This window comes from Sus scrofa, chromosome 13 (assembly GCF_054392235.1).
Source record: "Sus scrofa isolate SSC_HxYL_T2T_F1_AM1 chromosome 13, Sscrofa_HxYL_maternal_Yorkshire_Landrace_v2.0, whole genome shotgun sequence".
NCBI lineage: Eukaryota > Metazoa > Chordata > Mammalia > Artiodactyla > Suidae > Sus > Sus scrofa.
Window position 1 is genome coordinate 33,556,782 of NC_139395.1, and position 18,483 is coordinate 33,575,264.

Consider the following 18,483-nt stretch of genomic DNA (forward strand, 5'->3'; position numbering starts at 1 on the left):
TTGGTAGTTTTCTCCAGAGTTTGTCTGCAGAAAGATGCGGTAAATACTATGGACTATGTGCTTAGTACCCCCACCCCAGTTCAATCTGTAATGATCCTTGGGACACGCTGTGGAATGTAAAATGACAAGAAGCCCTTTCAGTAGCAGCCAGGTCCCCGGACTGGACGGCATCTCGGGTATTCTGTTGCACGCACAGGAAGAAGGCAGTGCAGTGAAGACTGCCATTAGGAGAGCAGGCTGCTAAGCCGTCCTCAGTTTCGGTGCCCTGGCTAGTTGTACTTCCTGAACCTTTGGGGAAAACCAGTTTTCCAGTGGTGAGGACAGTGAGTGCTCACCCTTTCTTCTTGTTGGAGAAGAGCGCAGAGAACTCAGTATACTGTTTAGATAAAAATCAGCTGGAGAGGGGACTCACTCTGCCCACATCCCCTTGCAGCATTTTCTTCTCTGATCTTCTGCCCAGATCAAGAAGAGGGGAGGATGCCTGAGGGTGCAGTCAGTTCAGCTGCCAGTTGCTTTCTCTGAGCCCATGAACAAGACTTCACACATAGCTGATGGAAAAGCCATGTGCTTGGGTGTGTGGTGCTTGTCTTGCTCATCCAAGTTATATGATGGTGGAGATGGCATCTCCACCAATTCTGAAAGTGCTCCTCGCCAATTTATGATGGTGGAGATGGCATCTCCACCAATTCTGAAAGTGCTCCTTGCCAATTTACTCTGCCCTAGAAGGGTTTGTTTTACTAGCCTTTCAGAAGGCTGTGTTGGATTCTGCATTGCTTCTTCCTTTGCGTTAGCTCATACCTAGCTGGTTTCTGTCTCCTCTGACCTCTCCACTGTCACCTTTTGGCAGAAGAGTCCTTGGGTGGAAACAGTCCAAGATTTAATTCACATAATTTATTCAGGCACCTTTGCGGGCCTGACATGGTTTTCAGACACTCCGACATACCCATGGTCGGCCAGTCCCATGCCACCCACGAATGTTCATTATAGCTGAGAGGGGCCCCCTTCTTGCAACCTGAGAGCCCTGCAGTGAACTCTGCCACAAACTTGCTCTTCTGGATTTGCTGATGAAAAGGCCTTTGTGTGCAGGGGTTTCTACAGATCTCACCTTAGTCACCCGCCCTCCTGTGCGGCTGACTCATGCCCTCTCTCTAAGGCAGTCCTCTTTCAGGCGGAATAGAGAGCAAGTGTTTTACTGGAGGAGGAGGAGCAAATTGGAAGAAGAGTCAGTCTCTTCTTCATGGAATAAACTTTGTTTTTCCTTGCCTAAAAACTCATTTTTAGGAGTTCCCGTCATGGCACAGTGGTTAACGAATCCGACTAGGAACCATAAGGTTGCGGGTTCGATCCCTGGCCTTGCTCAGTGGGTTAAGGATCTGGTGTTGCCGTGAGCTGTGGTGTATGTTGCAGACTCAGCTCAGATCCTGAGTTGCTATGGCTGTGGTGTAGGCCAGCGGCTACAGCTCCGATTAGACCCCTAGCCTGGGAACCTCCATATGTTGCGGGTGCGGCCCTAGAAAAGTCAAAAAGACAAAAAAAAAAGAGAGAGGAAAAAAAAAAAAAACCACCAAGAACTCATTTTTGGATACACCTCAGTCCTGTTTGTCTCTACTTTTGGCTGTGGTACCTCACCCCAAATCCTGTGGGAGTCTCCCCTTCTCCTTCACTAATGACTATTTTTCTGCTCCTTCCTGCTTGTCTCTGCCTGGCCACCTCTTTGTCATAGAATGTTTTGTTCCCGGTTACTGGAGATAACTTGAGTGCCAGGTGACACAGTTTTAAGTGTCTGTGTCCACCTCCTTTCCAGTGGACATGCTGCCTCTTGGAAGGGAGCTGCAGCCACCTAGTTGAGGGATCAGAACCAAAACCCAGGGCAAGGCCAGAGAACAAAGCTTCACGGTCCTCTCTGCAAAACAGCATGAACCAGCTAGGAGACGTGTTTGTTCTCTTCACAAGAGGAAATCATTTAAACTCAGAGGACTTTGAGCTATTTCATGCCAGAGAATGGAGGAAGGTTTCCTTGGTCAGACAAAAACCCTGCATTCCCTCGTAGGGTGATTTGACAACCTCAGAAGCAGGACAGAATCCATGTTTGTGTATCATATAGCATTTTGGATTTAGAACACTCCTTTGAAATTATTTTGGCCAATGATTGTCAAAAGTTGGCCTCTCCAAATTTAGGGTGTGGTGGGGACTTTCAGGCTCCTTGTTGAAGGTTTCTATAACCTGTGAAGAGGAGTTCCCCGATGGCTCAGTGGGTTAAGTACTGACATCACTTCTGCGGCGAAACTTTGATTTCTGACCCTGGGAACTTCTGCATGCCTCAGGTGTGGCCAGGAAAAAACCCAGAAAACAAAAACTAAACTTGTAAAGGGAGAAACAGGAGGAGACAAGGACATGGGGGTGGGGGTGGTAATTTTGAATTAGGTCATCATCACATCCTTCCTTTTACTCTTTCTATACACAGGCTTTCTCCCTCTTACTGCGTGTGTGTGTGTGTGTGTGTGTGTGTGTGTGTGTGTGTGTGTGTGGTGGGGGGGTTGTTTATGTAGGTAGAGAGAGAGAAATATCCTTCAGGAGACTTCAGGCCCTCTGTAGGTAGATTCAGTCTGTTGGGAGCACCGGAATAGCCTTGTACTCCATCCAGTTAGTTGGTTGGGCAGTCCTGCCTCTGGTTCCTTTTCTGCCACTTTCTACCTTCAAAGTCCCTGGCAACCTTCTGAGTAAATGAGACCTCACTGTCTGTTACACTCTATTTTCTATTACTCTAATCCCTAGCACTTCTGAAATTGTCTTGCAATATTTCTTAGCTTGTTCAGGGTCCATCACTTTAAAAGCTCGGTGTGATCAACCTCGTGTCTCCCACTGGCTGTATGTGCCTCTAGTGCCTGGTACAGAGTAGGCACCCAGAAAACATTGCTATGTGGCTGGTTTTAACTTTCATTTCATTCAGTTTGTAACTTAGAGAAAAGTTGCAGAAAGGATAAAAGAATTCCATGTATTCTTTACCCCATTATTTACATCTTGCCCCATTTGCGTTTATTCTGTGTGTATGTGATTTGAGGGTAAGCTGGAGTGTTGGAGATGTTACCCCTTTACACCTAAATGCTTCAGAGTTTATTTCCTCTGAGCAAGAATGTCCTATTATGTAACCTCAGTTAATCAAAATCAGGAAATTGAATCTTGATCCCAACACTAACATCTAATCCTCAGTCTGTAGTCACATTTCACCAATAGTAGTTTGGTTTTGGTTTTTTGTTTTTTGTTTTTTTTTTTCCCTTGGATGAAACAACAGGAATTTATTGTCTCACGGTTTGGAGGCTGGGAAGTCCAAGATCAAGGTTCTCGCTAATTTGGCCCTTGGTGAGATCTCTCTTCCCGGCTTGTGGAAGGCTGCCTTCTGTGTGATCACACGACCCTTCCTTGGTGCATGTGAGAAGAGAGAGGGGAGGGAAGAGGAAGAGAGATCCCAGTGGTGTTTTTAACAGTGATTCAGCATCAGTTGTTGCATTTAGTTGTCAGACCTCTGCAGTCATCTCTGTCCTTGGGGTCAGTTCCCCAGCCTTCCTCTGTCTTTGGATTTTGCCATTTGGGGTTGGGTGTAGACCAGTCATTTCTGCAGACTCTCCCTGGATATGAGGCTTCCTCGTCCACAGTGTCAGCTGATGTGTTGGTTTTCCACTTTGGTTCTAAGCCTCTGCATCTTCTCTCTCCCTACTCTTACCTTCCCTTGCAGGTAGAGAAGATCCGCCAGGTGAAAGCCAAGTCTCTCTACCTACAGGTGGAGAAGCTGCGGCAGAACCTGAACAAGCTGGAGAGCACTATCAGTGCCGTTCAGCAGGTCCTGGAGGAGGGGAGGGCGCTGGACATCCTGCTGGCCCGAGACCGCATGCTGGCCCAGGTGCAGGAGCTGAAGACTGTGCGCAGCCTCCTGCAGCCCCAGGAGGATGACCGAGTCATGTTCACGCCTCCTGACCAGGCCCTGTACCTTGCCATCAAGTCCTTTGGCTTTGTCAGCAGCGGGGCCTTCGCGCCACTCACCAAGGCCACAGGCGATGGCCTCAAGCGGGCCCTCCAGGGAAAGGTGGCCTCCTTCACCGTCATTGGCTACGACCATGATGGGGAGCCCCGCCTCTCAGGCGGTGACCTCATGTCTGCCGTGGTCCTGGGCCCCGACGGCAACCTGTTTGGTGCAGAGGTGAGTGACCAGCAGAACGGCACCTACGTGGTGAGCTACCGGCCCCAGCTGGAGGGCGAGCACCTGGTGTCAGTCACCCTATGTAACCAGCACATCGAGAACAGCCCCTTCAAGGTGGTGGTCAAGTCCGGCCGCAGCTACGTGGGCATCGGGCTCCCGGGCCTGAGCTTCGGCAGTGAGGGCGACAGCGACGGCAAGCTCTGCCGGCCCTGGGGTGTGAGTGTGGACAAGGAGGGCTACATCGTGGTGGCTGACCGCAGCAACAACCGCATCCAGGTGTTTAAGCCCTGCGGTGCCTTCCACCATAAGTTCGGCACGCTGGGCTCCCGGCCTGGCCAGTTCGACCGGCCAGCTGGGGTGGCCTGCGATGCCTCCCGCAGGATCGTGGTGGCCGACAAGGACAATCATCGCATCCAGATCTTCACCTTCGAGGGCCAGTTCCTTCTCAAGTTCGGCGAAAAGGGCACCAAGAATGGGCAGTTCAACTACCCTTGGGATGTGGCGGTGAATTCTGAGGGCAAGATCCTGGTCTCTGACACGCGGAACCACCGGATCCAGCTATTTGGGCCCGACGGGGTCTTCCTGAATAAGTATGGCTTCGAGGGGGCGCTCTGGAAGCACTTTGACTCCCCGAGGGGGGTGGCTTTCAACCACGAGGGCCACTTGGTGGTCACCGACTTCAACAACCACCGCCTCCTGGTCATCCATCCCGACTGCCAGTCAGCCCGCTTCCTGGGCTCGGAGGGCACCGGCAACGGGCAATTCCTGCGCCCGCAGGGCGTGGCAGTGGACCAGGAGGGGCGCATCATTGTGGCCGACTCCAGGAACCACCGGGTGCAGATGTTCGAGTCCAACGGCAGCTTCCTGTGCAAGTTTGGGGCCCAGGGCAGCGGCTTTGGGCAGATGGACCGCCCCTCTGGCATTGCCGTCACACCAGACGGCATGATCGTCGTGGTGGACTTTGGCAACAATCGAATCCTCATCTTCTAATCACATTTCCTAGGCTTCTGGGTTTGGGGTGTGCGTGTATACGTCTCTCTCTCCCCCTTTTGAATTTCAAAGAAGAAACCGTCTCAGGGAAATTTCTTTTTTTCTTTTGTTTAAAGACAACAAGAAAAGTACAACATTGCTTACGTCCTACCTCATCTTTATTTTTTTACAGATGAATGTACTTGTCTTTTCTGCAGGGATTGAGCCTGTGATGATTTCTATCTACCTCAGAAACCTTTACATTTCCTTCTCCAACAGGCCCTCTGCCTCCCCCCCCTCACGTGGTGGAGTTTACTCTTCCTTCTGTGGGGCGTGACATGCACAAGCCTAGCATCTCTGGCTGGGAGGGCGCTGGATGTGTGCGGTGGGGTGCATTCTGTAGATTGAGCCAAGGAAACACGAGAAAAACTACTAGTAAGTTAAAAAACAAAGAAGTATAAAATGTGGAAAAATAGGATTTAAGATGCTTAATGGTAGAGTATTTGTGATCTTGAGAATACTGTGTTTATGGGATTAGGTTGTGTTGTGTGATCTTGATCTTTTTGGAAAAAAAAAAAATCTTTTTTTTTTTTTTTTTTTTTTTTTTTTAATGCTGCAACAGAGAACTTTCCTGTGTTCTCCTTTTATACCTCAGTGTGTTTATCATCCTGTTCAGCATCAGCATCTTTTCTTATTCTTAGAAGATGTGGCTGTGGCTTGCTAGCCAAGAAAAGCAGACCATTCATATCTTAGGGTATGCAATCTTTTGTTTCTTTAAAGGGAGGGTGTGCACGCATGCATGTGTGTGAGTTGGTGGGTGTGGGTCTGTGTATATGTGTACGTGTGGGTGTGAAGCCACCTTACACCAAAATAGTAAAACTGGAAGTGCTCTACCACATCCCAAAGAACTTCTTCTTTTCATACTTTGGTTCCTGAAAACGTAGATGTAGTTCAGGATTTTTGATAAATATTTTCAAAAGTTCAGTATTTGTAGTTTGCTTTGGTTATAAAGAATTAAGTAGAAAGAAGGCAAAAATTAACCTCCTTCTTAGGAAGGGAATTTTCAGGCATGGACTGGCGTGTGGATATGAGTGGGTGGGTGTGCGTTTGCTGAGTGGGTCAGCAGAGAGCATGAAAAACAGGAAGGGTACCCCCAGGCTTCGGAGGGCAGGCATGGTCCCCAGCCCACGATTGAATGTTGTTCTCTTAATGCTAGGTGTTTCTTTTCCTAAAAAGAGTAGACAAAGGGAAGGACTTTTGTTTTTAAAAAGCACAATTTTTTCCTGCTTTGGAAGTTCAGGGAAATAGAATGTTTGAAAGTCAAGTTAATAGGAACATCCCCATACCCTCTGCTCAGGTCACTTTTACAGAGTGGCCTGCTCCCCAGCCATGCTGGAAGACCTTGTGGTTAACGTGAATCCCCCCCCACCCCTCCCCCAAAGGCCTTTGAATGTAGAGGATTTGTAAACCAAATTGCCCCGACTGGACATGATATCTTCTGTTCAACCTTTTATCGGTACCAAAGAATGAAAACTTAAGTCAGGCTCCCACTGCAGAATCGTGGGATGGCATCCGTCACTTTACAGGGTTGGTTTATAAAAAGCTGGACTTGGGTGCAGAACTCGTGCTAAATGAGAACCACATTCCAAAGCAGAGCATCATAGGACAAAGAGGTGCTCCCGGACAGCAATGGCCTACAGGGACACCTCTGGTTTAAACAGGAAGACTGACAGATCAGTTTCTGTTCTGGCATTTAAGAGAAATGCCTCTTGCAACAGGGATGTAGTTTTTAACGAACAGAATAAACTAACTGATGGAACAACTGTTTTTGTGGTCCCCAAAGAAAAGCAAATGAGGGGGAGCAGTGTAGCTAGCAAGTCCATCAAATAGCATTTCTCATCCAGCTCTTTTGGACATTCAGTTTATCACGTCAGGGGCCCCTGTCTCTTCCCGTTGCTTTAGTTCTAGGGTTTCTGAGTGACCAAAATGGGGCAAACTTTGTTTCATAAAGGAGAACTGCATGCAATGAAGGACCTCAAAATTGGAAAGTCAAACTGCTGCCTTCCAGCTGCTGTGTTTCAGGGTGGGGAGGTGCCAGGAGGTCTTGTTTCATAAGGTCCTCGTCTTTTAATTGAAGAATTTAATAGTGAATTCCTCTCTAATTCCTATTCAGTGGCCTTTTTTGTGTTGCTCCTAAGTTCTAAGCTTTGACTGGTAAAGAGCTCATATAATTAAACGTTTTTATTGTTTTTTATCTTGGAAAAACATGGTGCTCATCCTCCTTCTCTCAGCCCCCCATGTGCCGCCTCTCCCCCCCTCCTCCCCCGCAACTAGTCATACCCTTTAAATACCAAAGACAACTGGTTTTTAAATGCTTAACATTTTTTTTTAAATGGAAAAATAATGGATCTTGAAAATTCTTTACAAATGCTCTCAGAAACCCAAATTGTAATTATGGCCAGGCTAAGTTATTTCAGGTAGTCACTACCTCTGATTATTCTGTCTTCGCTCACATCATCTTCACTCTTCCCTTCCTGGTTTGCCCATATGTGGGGAAATATTGGGACCTGAGTGAGAAATCTTGGTGAGTAGCAGTAACTAAAGCTGCTTATTTAATATTTTTCTGTGGATTTGGTTGTCAAGCCAGGATTTCCACAGATGACTGAAATGATCAGGGCTTATTAATAGACTGTCCAATTTGCAGGCTTAAAGCTAGTGGGTCCCCTCCCTGACATGAGCATGTGGCTGGGTGATAACTGCCTCTTGACACCTGCTTGCCTTTCTCTGCACCCACAATTGTGCATCACTGCCATTTGAGAAACATAGTCACACTTAGGAAGCTTTTGTTTTTAAAACATTGCCCTCTGTGGCTGCCTCAGATTGACTCCTGACCCCAGGACTTGGTGCAAAGCACTTGGGAGTGTGCTTCTTGTACAATGTGGAATGCTCCAAATCAAAGAAAGATGAGAAAAGCCAACATCTGTGTGAGTGAGGCTGTTCAAAATAAGCGTATTTCGATACATGTCTCCTGTCCCTTATAAGGTGATGCTAGGGTTGCAGGAATTGGGTCAAAGAGGGGAAAAAAGATAAGGTTCTGAGTGCTGTGGGGGGAGGAGGTTAAAATATTTCTTTTTGATATTTAGACAATAATCCCCATGTATATCTGATCTGGTCCAGTGGTGGGATGGGGTGTCAGGTTGGTATATAGCTTGTGATGCCAGTTTGGACTTGAATATTATACAGGTTTGGGTATTAGGGTGGCTAAAGGAAATCTAAACTCAGATAAAAGCCACTTTTGGTTGACACTGCCTCAACATTTCAAAAGTGTTACTGTTTTTGGTTTGTTTGTTTGTCTTAGTAATTCCTCTGTGGATTTGGTCACAGGAAGCAATGCTGTCTCAGAACCTGTGCTGTGTTGTGGCTGGCAGGTGGCATGCGAGTTGGCTGGAGCCCAGTGACCCAGACAGTTCCCCCACGTGCACTCACTCTTTGATTGATGGATGCCCTTTTAAGTCTAACTTATTTGGGAAATCAGGGAAACACATACAAGGGTACCACAAACAGAATCTAACGTACACGCTGGGCCAAAAAAAGTTGCTGGATGGAAGGTACTTTGTGATGGAGTTGTTAAGAGAAGAGTGTGAAGTTGGCTCAGTCTGTTTTATTCCAGTTAAGCCAAAGCTTAATGACCTGAGGAGAGAAGTCTTTTAAGCTTGAAGCAGCAGAATCCATGTCTTCCTCTTTGGAAGATGCAGAGAGGGCTGTGTTCTGGTAGATAGTGAAAGCTATGCCAAAGTTATAGGCTTGTTTTTCTGTTTAAAAAAAGAAACCCAATGGTGCCAAAAGTATTTATTTCAAACATCACTCTAAATGAGTTTCCAACAGTCTGGGGCTGTATAAAAGTCAAACGCTTGTATGTGATGGAATGTAGAGCCCGTTCCTCCCGGGGCTCTCTGGCCAGAGGCACAGGATACATGCCACACCATCCACTCTGCTTTCGTTGAGTTTCTACCTCACTTTTGGTGAAAGTCATCTACCTCATGTTAGCATCCGATGGGTCTTTGAATAGTATTAACCTCCCAGGGAGTGGGCAGGAGTGAGGAGCTACCTCTAGCAGAAAATGTTTTTATAAATGTAGAACTGACTTTTCCCAGGAGAAACGTTTGATTGACCTTGGAAAACAACAACAACAACTTTGAAACCAAATATTCCTATACTCAGGCAAATGTAATCATAAATCCAAGTATTTCTTACCAATGTGGCTTTTTTCCCCCCCTAGGAGTTACACACACCATTACCTCATTGTTCAGTATTATAAAACTACTGGTTCATTTGACCTATTTGAGGACTTAACTGCATATAAAGCCCTTTAGGTCTCCCCCCCCCACCAAGAGAAAAACATTTTACCTGTATTTTGAATGTCTGCAAATACAACTTTTTAGGAACAATTCTAAGGGTCTAGTTATTGGTAACATCATGTCTTTGAAGGGAATGGAATGAGCATCCTTTAGAGTTCGTGATTGTATTTGTACTATTTCTGGACCCAGCAGGATGTCCCACCACCATGACATTGCAACAATCACTGTTAAACTAAGCACTGATGGTTGCTCTTTTGTGTCTGGGGGATTTTTTCCTACCAAAGGTAACATATTCTTTGACAGGTGTTCTTTTGCTTTGCTTATTCATTAAATACTTGATAAAGTTGAAAAGCACATTACCATGATAAACTGTATTGCCTCTTTGCTTCTCTTCCCCCACTAGCTAATTTGTGTTTGGGCTGGAAGAGAGGAACCTAAGACCACTGTCATTCTTGTGAATTTGGTTTAAAATGTCACGGTGAAGAAATACCTCAATGATGCCTATTTTTAAAACTGATCTTACGGGTTAACAAGCCAGCCTGGTGGGATGTTTTTCCATCGTCATTTAACCAGTAATGGTTCTAAAAGTTTTGTGTATCCACATGGTCGTAGACCTCCTTTTAATGATTGTATTAACTTGCAAGCTCAGGTAGTATTTTGCTTAAGGCTCTATCTCAGAGCACACTGACTGAATGTTAATGTGTGTAGCAAAGTGTTTACTTTCTTTAAATAACCGGCTCTGGAATAGTTCTTTATGTTTCTAACAGTCTGTCTAGTTGTCTTTTCAGAGGGAGATTTTCCACATTTCTGGGGTGTTCTTGTTTTTTAGGGCGGTAAGATTTCTTCCTTTTTTTTTTTTTTTTCCCTTCTTCTTTTCCCCTAAATTCAGTGCAGGTGAGAGGGTGGGTGGGTAAGGGATGTTGTTTTTAACTAGCATGTTAGGTATATTCGGGTGGGTGGGAGGGTTGTTAGGTGGTTTTGGTTTTGGTTTTGGTTTTTAATGAAACTTGCTCAATACTGTCCATTAGCTGTCATGCCCGGTCAGCAAAATGCTTTAATTTTTAAGTGTGGAACACACGGCTTGGTGGAGGGGTTTTTGTGAGAAAAGTAAATGCAGAACATGGGCATGTTGCCTATATTAGAATGACTAAGGTAAGCCTTTTTTTTTTTTTTTTTTTTTTTTTTTTCCTAATTGGTCCAAGGCAGACACAATATAATGGGTATGCGAGGCCAGAATAACTGCCTGGGCCACAGAAACCGTGCTGCAAGCCCACCTGGGTGCTGACTGCCTCTTGACACTTTTAAATATGGGCATTGCAGCGATGGTGCCCATCCTGTCAATTAAGTCGTGAATGGGGAAGCAAAGGTTTTTCCCCAAACCTTTAAGGTGGGTTTTTGTTTGGGGTGGGGTTTTTTGTTTTTTTTGTTTTTCTCTCCTTTTTCCTCTGGATTTTTACTTTTAAATCTTAAATGATATACTGCAGGCCTCAGGCATGACAGGCAATGAGCAGGTGAAGAACCAATGGAAAAGTGTTCAAAAACTCCTGTGTTAGCTAACAGGCTTCTGAATGTATCACTGTGGTCCACAGAGAAGGCTGGAGAAGGTAGCAAGGAGATGCTGTATCAGCTACTGCAGCCTTAAAACAAAGTTGGTGTCTCTTTGGACTTTAAAATTGTTCCTATGCAGCTTATTTTATTTTTGTTTAATCAAATAAACAAGAGGGTTTTTCCATGGAAATGGTGTGTCTGTGTGATCCTTTAATCCAGAATGAATAAGGGCGTGTACACTGCCCTTCATGAACAGGAGTCTGCAGTGGATGGATGGTTCTCTGGTTGGTGGGGTGGATTTGGTTCATGCAGTGTTTTCAAAACAGGTAGGTACTGGCATTTTAAATGAGGAAATGCTACAGAGCTCAAATGCTTTAAAATCTGGACTTCAGGATTCTTGGGAAATTTCAGATCTGGCAGCCTCTGGCTGGGTGCTACTCATTTCTGCTGGAGTGTCACTGCTCTCAGGCCCTCTTAGCAGACGGCACCAGGGAATATATGCACATTTTAGTGTCTATCTGTAATACACTAAAAACCTTGAGTTGGTATTGATACTTTTGATTCTAACCCAATAACACAGATTTTACTCCAGCCTCCTTCCATTCATTATTTGTAGCAATTTCTTCAGAGAGAAACCTCGGACTCATTATCCAAAATATACTTCTTTATCTGCCACTTCTAGAAAACGTGTAGTAGTTTCAGAAATGCTTAACCCATATCTCTTTTTGTAAGTGTTTTTTGGGTTTTAGTTGTTGTGTTTTTTGTTTTTGTTTGTTTGTTTGTTTGGTCTTTTAAGAGCTGCACCCGCAGTATATGGAAGTTCCCAGGCTAGGGGTCGAATCAAAGTTGTAGCCACCAGCCTAGGCCACAGCCTCAGCAACTCTGGATCTGAGCCACATCTGTGACCTACACCATAGGTCATGCAATGCCAGATCCTTAACCCACTGAGCCAGACCAGGGATTGAACCTGCCTCCTCATGGATACTAGGTGGTTTCTTAAACCACTGAGTCATGATGGGAATGCCTGTAAGTCATTTTTAAATTTTTTAAATTATTTGATTTACAATGTTGTGCCAATTTCTGCTGTATAGCAAAGTGGCTTAGTTATACATATATACATTTTTTAAAAAATTATTTTCCATCAAGGTCTATCCCAGGAGGTTGGATATAGTTTGCTGTGTGATAAAGTAGGGCCTGTTGTTTATCCATTCTAAATATAATAGTTTGCATCTATTACTCTCAAACTCCCAGTGCCTCCCCCTCCTTCCCTCTTTTGTCTTTAGCCTTAAAACTAGGGACCATGTTCCCATCTGCAAAAGGATTTGGGGCCTGTTGCCTCATTTCTGCATACCTAGGGAGTTTAGACCTGGTCTAGGGATGATTTAAAACCAATTAGTCTTTTTCAGTTAGCTCACCATTTCTAGTGTTGATCTTTCTTTTCCTGACAAGTCTGTGTTTTTTGTTTTTTGTTTTTTTAAAGGCTGGCTTGTGACTTACCGTTGATCCTCCCTGCTTAGCCTAGTGCCAGACGAAGCATTCCTAGAAGAAAGGAGGAGAAGAATCTGCAACATTGGCAAATGTGAACGTGATTTTGTGTTAGTCTGATATACAGACACTTGATTTTGGCTGGGTATTCATCCACTTTTACCTCACTCTTTTTTTTTTTTTTTTGGCCTTTTAGGGCCACACTCATGGCATATGGAGGTTCCCAGGCAGCCTACACCATGGCTCACGGCAACAGCAGATCCTTAACCCACTGTGCAAGGCCAGGGATCGAACCTGCAACTTCATGGTTCCTAGTTGGATTTGTTTCCACTGCACCACGATGGGAACTTCATACCTCACTTTTGCCTGGTGGATTCTGTGATGTGGATGTACTTTCTGCTCAACCAAGCCCTTCTAGGGCTTGCTGGGACAGGTGGCCTGACAACAACTTTGTTTTCTTAGGTGGGATAATTTCTTGGTGTTCGACTCAAAAGATGTCAACTTTGATGTGTGTTATCCTTGCTATGAAACACTAAGCCAAGGAGTTCCCTGGTGCTCTAGTGGTTAGGACTTGGCACTTTTCAATTGATCTCTGGTCTGGGGACTGAGATCCCACATCGGGCCACTGCATGCTGCATCCAAAGAGGGTAGGGAGCAAGACTAAAGACAGTATTTTCTCTGGACCTAGCCTGGCATTGAATTGGAAACTTAAACTTTTTATACTGTCTTGTGAGCAGGGAGAGATCCTACTGCTTGAGGAAAGTTCATCAGCATCCTGGATAACCTGCCAGGTGAGTCAGAGTTGTCTGCGAGGGTCTTGGCTCCAGGACAAGTGTTTGGTAAGAATGGGGTGGGGTAGGGCTGGGTGGGGACTGGAGTTCAGCCCCTAACCTGGACCGTGCGATCTCATCAAGTACGGGAATGCAGTTTGGGAATGTGCCCATAACCTTGAGGCCTGTGATGGGAATGAAAGAAAGGGGGAGGGATCCACCCAGAACATGCTGTCCCCAGGTCCTCATGCAGGGAGGGCTGGGCCGGGGCCAGGACTTCCAAATTCCCAGCCAATTCAGCAGAATCCCCAGGAAACAGGCTCTGTTGGGATTCCAGCACCACTTGTCATCGCTATACCTTCCACATGACGAAATAATCTCTCCCAACCCTCCGTGACATTATTCCTAAAGCAAGGGAGACCAAGATGCTGGCAGAAGCCCACCTCAGAAACAGGAGAAAATGACCTTTTGTGGGTGGGGCCTTTTGCCCGGCTATGACAAAACCAAGGTCTTCCAGGGTTGAAGGGCCACTCCTTATTCATTTGGGTTCTTTCCTGCTGTAATTTTTTTTTTTTTTTTTGACCCTACCATGCGGAAGTTCTGGGGCTGTGGATGGAACCCATGCCACAGCAGAGACAATGCCAGATCCTTAACCTGCTGAGCCACCAGGGAACTACAGTATTTTTATTCTTGATCATGGTAGATACACATGCACACAGCATGCGTGTGTGTGTGTGTGTGTGTGTGTGTGTGTGTGTGTGTGTGTGTGTTGGTATGACTATGAACCTAAGAGTTCATTTTCATATTTGTCAGTTCTCCAGGAATCTCTGCCAACACCACTTGTAACAAGCTGTGAAACCGAGCCCACTTTCTCTCTCCCCTGCCAGCTGGCTTCCTTGAGCAACGTCCTCATGCCTGCCAGGGGGACCTCCATTGTTATACTCTGAGGACATTGGCAAAGCCCTTTCATTTACCCACTAGTTCATTCAGTAATCAAATATTTAAATATTTCAAGTCTATTTTTTCCCTCTCATTGTCTTTTTCCTTTTTTTGGCTGAACCCATGGCATGGGGAAGTTCCCAAGCCACAGCAGTGACAACGGACCCTTAACCCAGTGCACCACCAGGGCTTTCACATTATTTACTAGCATTTATGACTATCTTATGTGACCTTGTTCCTTGATTTGTCATTTTTCTCCCCTCTGTGTCTGAAGCTCACTCACTGCTATATCCTCAGTGCCTAAACAGTGTCCAGCATGGGATAACACTTGTTCATTCATGAACAAGTCTATGTAAGGTATTTAGAATTTTGTGAGTAGTGTAAATAAATTCCACCTAATGATGTTTTTTGTCTCACCATCCATCACTTTACACATCTTTTGCATATTTCTTTTTTTTTTTTTTTTTTTTTTGTCTTTTGTCTTTTGTCTTTTTGTTGTTGTTGTTGCTATTTCTTGGGCCGCTCCCGCGGCATATGGAGGTTCCCAGGCTAAGGGTTGAATCGGAGCTGTAGCCACCGGCCTACGCCAGAGCCACAGCAACACAGGATCCGAGCCGCGTCTGCAGCCTACACCACAGCTCACGGCAACGCCGGATCGTTAACCCACTGAGCAAGGGCAGGGACCGAACCTGCAACCTCATGGTTCCTAGTCGGATTCGTTAACCACTGCGCCACGACGGGAACTCCTGCATATTACTTGAATGCCTCTATGACCCAGGCACTGTGTGCTGCGGTGCTGGGAATACTGCAGTGAACAATGCGGACCAAAGCCCCACCCTTGAGCTCACACAGTAGGTGTCCTGCCTACATTCTCTCACCAGATCCTGTCATTTCTCCCAAATTGATCCTTTTCCTCTTTTTCTCATTTTCTTGGCTGCACCCGTGGCACACACAAGTTCCTGGGCCAAGGGTCAAGCCTGCATCACTGCACTAACCAGTCATAGTAGTGATGACGCCAGCTCCTTAACCCACTGAGCCACCAGGGACCTCCCCCTCCTCTTACTGCCACTCTCACTGTGCTCTCATCACAGCTTCTTTGCCCTCTGCTGTGTCTACTCTCCTGGCCTCATGGTCTCGGTGCCCGTTTCCTTCTGTGTTCTGTTGCCACATAACAGGTCTGGGTTTGCATCCCAGTTCTGCCACTCACCAGCTGAGGGGACCTGGGCAAGTGACACAGAGCCTGAGTCTCTTTTCTTCATCTTTGTAATCAGGTTGAGGAGCAGACACTGGTAGTCTGCTTCCTCAAACCCAGACATCCCCTTCAATCTCCTGGCCTGGCTAGGGTGGTCCTCTCCTAATACCTGGCGCCAGCATCTGTTGGCACTTCCTGAGCTCAGCCATTTGTGGATCACCTGCTGTGCACCAGGCACCCTGCTCTCTTCTGTGCACTCGTCCTCAGCAGCCTCAGGTAGGTATAATGAGACTTTCTTAGATTTGGTTTGGGTTTCCTTAGAAGCAGACTGTAAAATGAGCATTTTTGTGAAAGTGTTTTATCAGAAAGTATTCCCAGGAAAAACCAGTGGGGGATTGGAGACATATAAAAGGAAGAAGGCCAGGCAAGGGCGTACCATAGAGAATAACCTAGGCTTAGTCACACAGAGGTGAGCAGTGTAGCTAGTGTAGCACACACTCAGGCTTGTCCTAAACAAGAGCAAGGGAACTGGGGTATTATACCCTGGCACCAGTCATGGCTGGTGGCTCTAAACCTCCAGGCACTCTGGTTCTCTGTACTTTGTACCTAGATGGTTCCTGTCACCACCAGTGAAGACCTGGCCATCAAAATACTTAAGGAAGAAAACTTCCTTAAGTATTTATTGTCAAGTGCCTTATAAGCATTTTCTTATTTAAGTATCACAACAGCCAAATAAAGCAATTATGTGCTCATTTTATAGGTGAGCAATCAAAGCAGGAAAGAAACCTATTAAAGGATGAACGTTAGTAAGTGACAGAGATGAATCTGCCTTAGCTCTAGCTGCCTCCAGACATTCTGAGATTTCCATGCTACCAAAGGAAACACATTTCTGCTTAGGGAACTGTAGCTGGCCAGCAGGTTAGAAGTGCAAGAGAGAAAAGCCATCACAACGGGGAAGTTTGCAATTCTGAGTATCTGGAAGGAATTTATGTAAGAGTAAACGTTAATATAGCATTTTAAATTGGGGGGGTTGCACCTGTGGAATGTGGAAATTTCCAGGCCAGGTATTGAACCTGTGCCACAGCAGCGATCCAGGCTGCTGCAGTGACAACGCTGTATCCATAGCCTGCTACACCACAAGAGAACTCCAATATAGCCTCTTACATTTGTATCACAACTCTTATGGCCAAACCCATGGCATGCGAAAGTACCCTGGCCAGGGATCAAACCTGTGGTACAGCAGTGACCTGAGCCATAGCAGTAAAAATGCCAGATCCTTACCCAGTGAGTTACCAGGGAACTCCTGTATCACATCCTTTTAAACGTTACTTTCACATAATGTCTTCACTTTTATATCTACATCCATCTCTGAAGGTAAGTTGCCACAGCAAGCCAAAGGCAGGGAGAATCCAAACCCAAGCTAGGGTTGCAAAGGGGAGATGGCTCTGGATTGGGAGAGATTGTGGAAGAGGTGGGGCAGTTTAGGCAAGGAATGGCAATGGGATGAGCTTGTTTCTGGGGGGATGGTTGGGGAGGTGAGGAACTCTAGCTTGTAGGGCTAGATCCCCACAGGATGAATGGGTTCTGAGGGAGGGAAGAGGGGCCTTGGAGCTCAGCTTACTTGTTTGGCTCTGCGGGGTGGGATGATAAGGGCATAGGGATGACCGAGAGGTGGGAGAGTCATTCTATGGTAGGTGCAGAAGGCCGGAGGAGGGATGAGAAGCAGGAGATAAGCCCAGAATGGGGACTGAGAATAGATGGGAAGAGCTGGAGCTAAGGAAAGCATACCAGTGGAGACCTAGAAGGCTTGTTGACAGGAGAAGTGGAGTTTCATTCAATGGTTCAGTGGTTTGTTCAGTGTCACACAGGAGCCCAAACCTGTGGCATGGGGAGGGGTGCTCTTTCTGACCCAGGTTCTAAACCTTTCTGTTGGTTCTGGTGACTCACTGGAGAGCTTCATTCTCTTCCCCAGATTTTGCCATCTAATGCTCAGGAAAGACCTCTGAGGGTTCTAGACCAGAAATCCCAGCTCTCAGAAGCCCCTAATTCAGTGCTGCTGCCTCCTCACAGGTAAAGCTGCCTTACCTTTGGGCTCCCAGTTCTCATCTCCTCCATGCCAGATCATTGCACCTTCCTCATCTTTTTCTCCTCTAAATCCTTCAGAGCCAAGAGTGTTTGAGAAAGAGCAGCCACTCTGGAGAAGGTTAGAGACAAATGAGTGTCCTCAGAGGACAGTCAGATTTTTAGTATTTAATAATGTTGAACATGGAGGGACTACTGAGAGAGGTGGTAGAGGATATAGGGGTAGGGTGGGAGAAGGCATTCCTGATGAAAGGCCATGAGGTCAAGTATGTACAGTGAGAGGCTTTGGAGGTGCTGAGTTTTTTTCTAAGGTTGAACTGCCTTCTCTAACCCAGTTCCCCACCTAGAGATGTGCAACCCAGTCCTCTCATTTTAGAGACAAGGAGGCTTGGGTCCAGAAGGGAAAATGCTGCAGCACCTCTTCACTTCCCAGTCACAGATTACAAGACTGGGATAAGGTCTGAGGGGTCTGTTTGTTCAAATCCAGACACAGCCTCTTTCTGCTGGAACCCTTCTGGTATGGGGACCTCACCCCCTACGCAAACATTTTCTTCAGCTAAAGAACATCTCCTGGGTCCAGTTCTGCCAGTGCCATCCTGAGCTGCCACCAATCTGGAAACGCCTTTTGCTTAAAAAAAGCCTTTAGTAACCAGAAGATGCTACCAATCCCCTGCCTACTCCTCAGCCCCTGGACTCCCACATTCCCCAGACAGCTGGGGAAATGACAAGAGCCTGTGCTGTCCCTTTACTTACAGTTCAATTCATGCAACAATTCAAATGGAGGCTTTACCACCTTCCTCCTTTTTGCAGATGAGAAAGCTGATCTTAGAGGGGATAATTCCCTTCCCTCAGGCCACAAATCTTAGAGGTTATGAAATCTGGCTCTGAGTGAAGCTTGGCCTCAGCCTCCAAAGCCCTTGCAAGTTGATGTTATGCAATCTGCCT

General features: G+C 46.2%; 1 protein-coding gene across 1 annotated transcript in view; it reads left to right on the forward strand.

The window, feature by feature from the left end:
* TRIM71 (tripartite motif containing 71) overlaps positions 1-8,126 on the forward strand; it is a 71,184-nt gene extending 63,058 nt beyond the window's left edge. The window contains exon 4 of the mRNA XM_021071552.2: positions 3,734-8,126. Within this exon, the coding sequence (XP_020927211.1) occupies positions 3,734-5,185 (1,452 nt within the window). The 3' untranslated portion in view covers positions 5,186-8,126. The remainder of the gene's footprint in view (positions 1-3,733) is intronic.
* Positions 8,127-18,483: the final 10,357 nt, after the last annotated feature.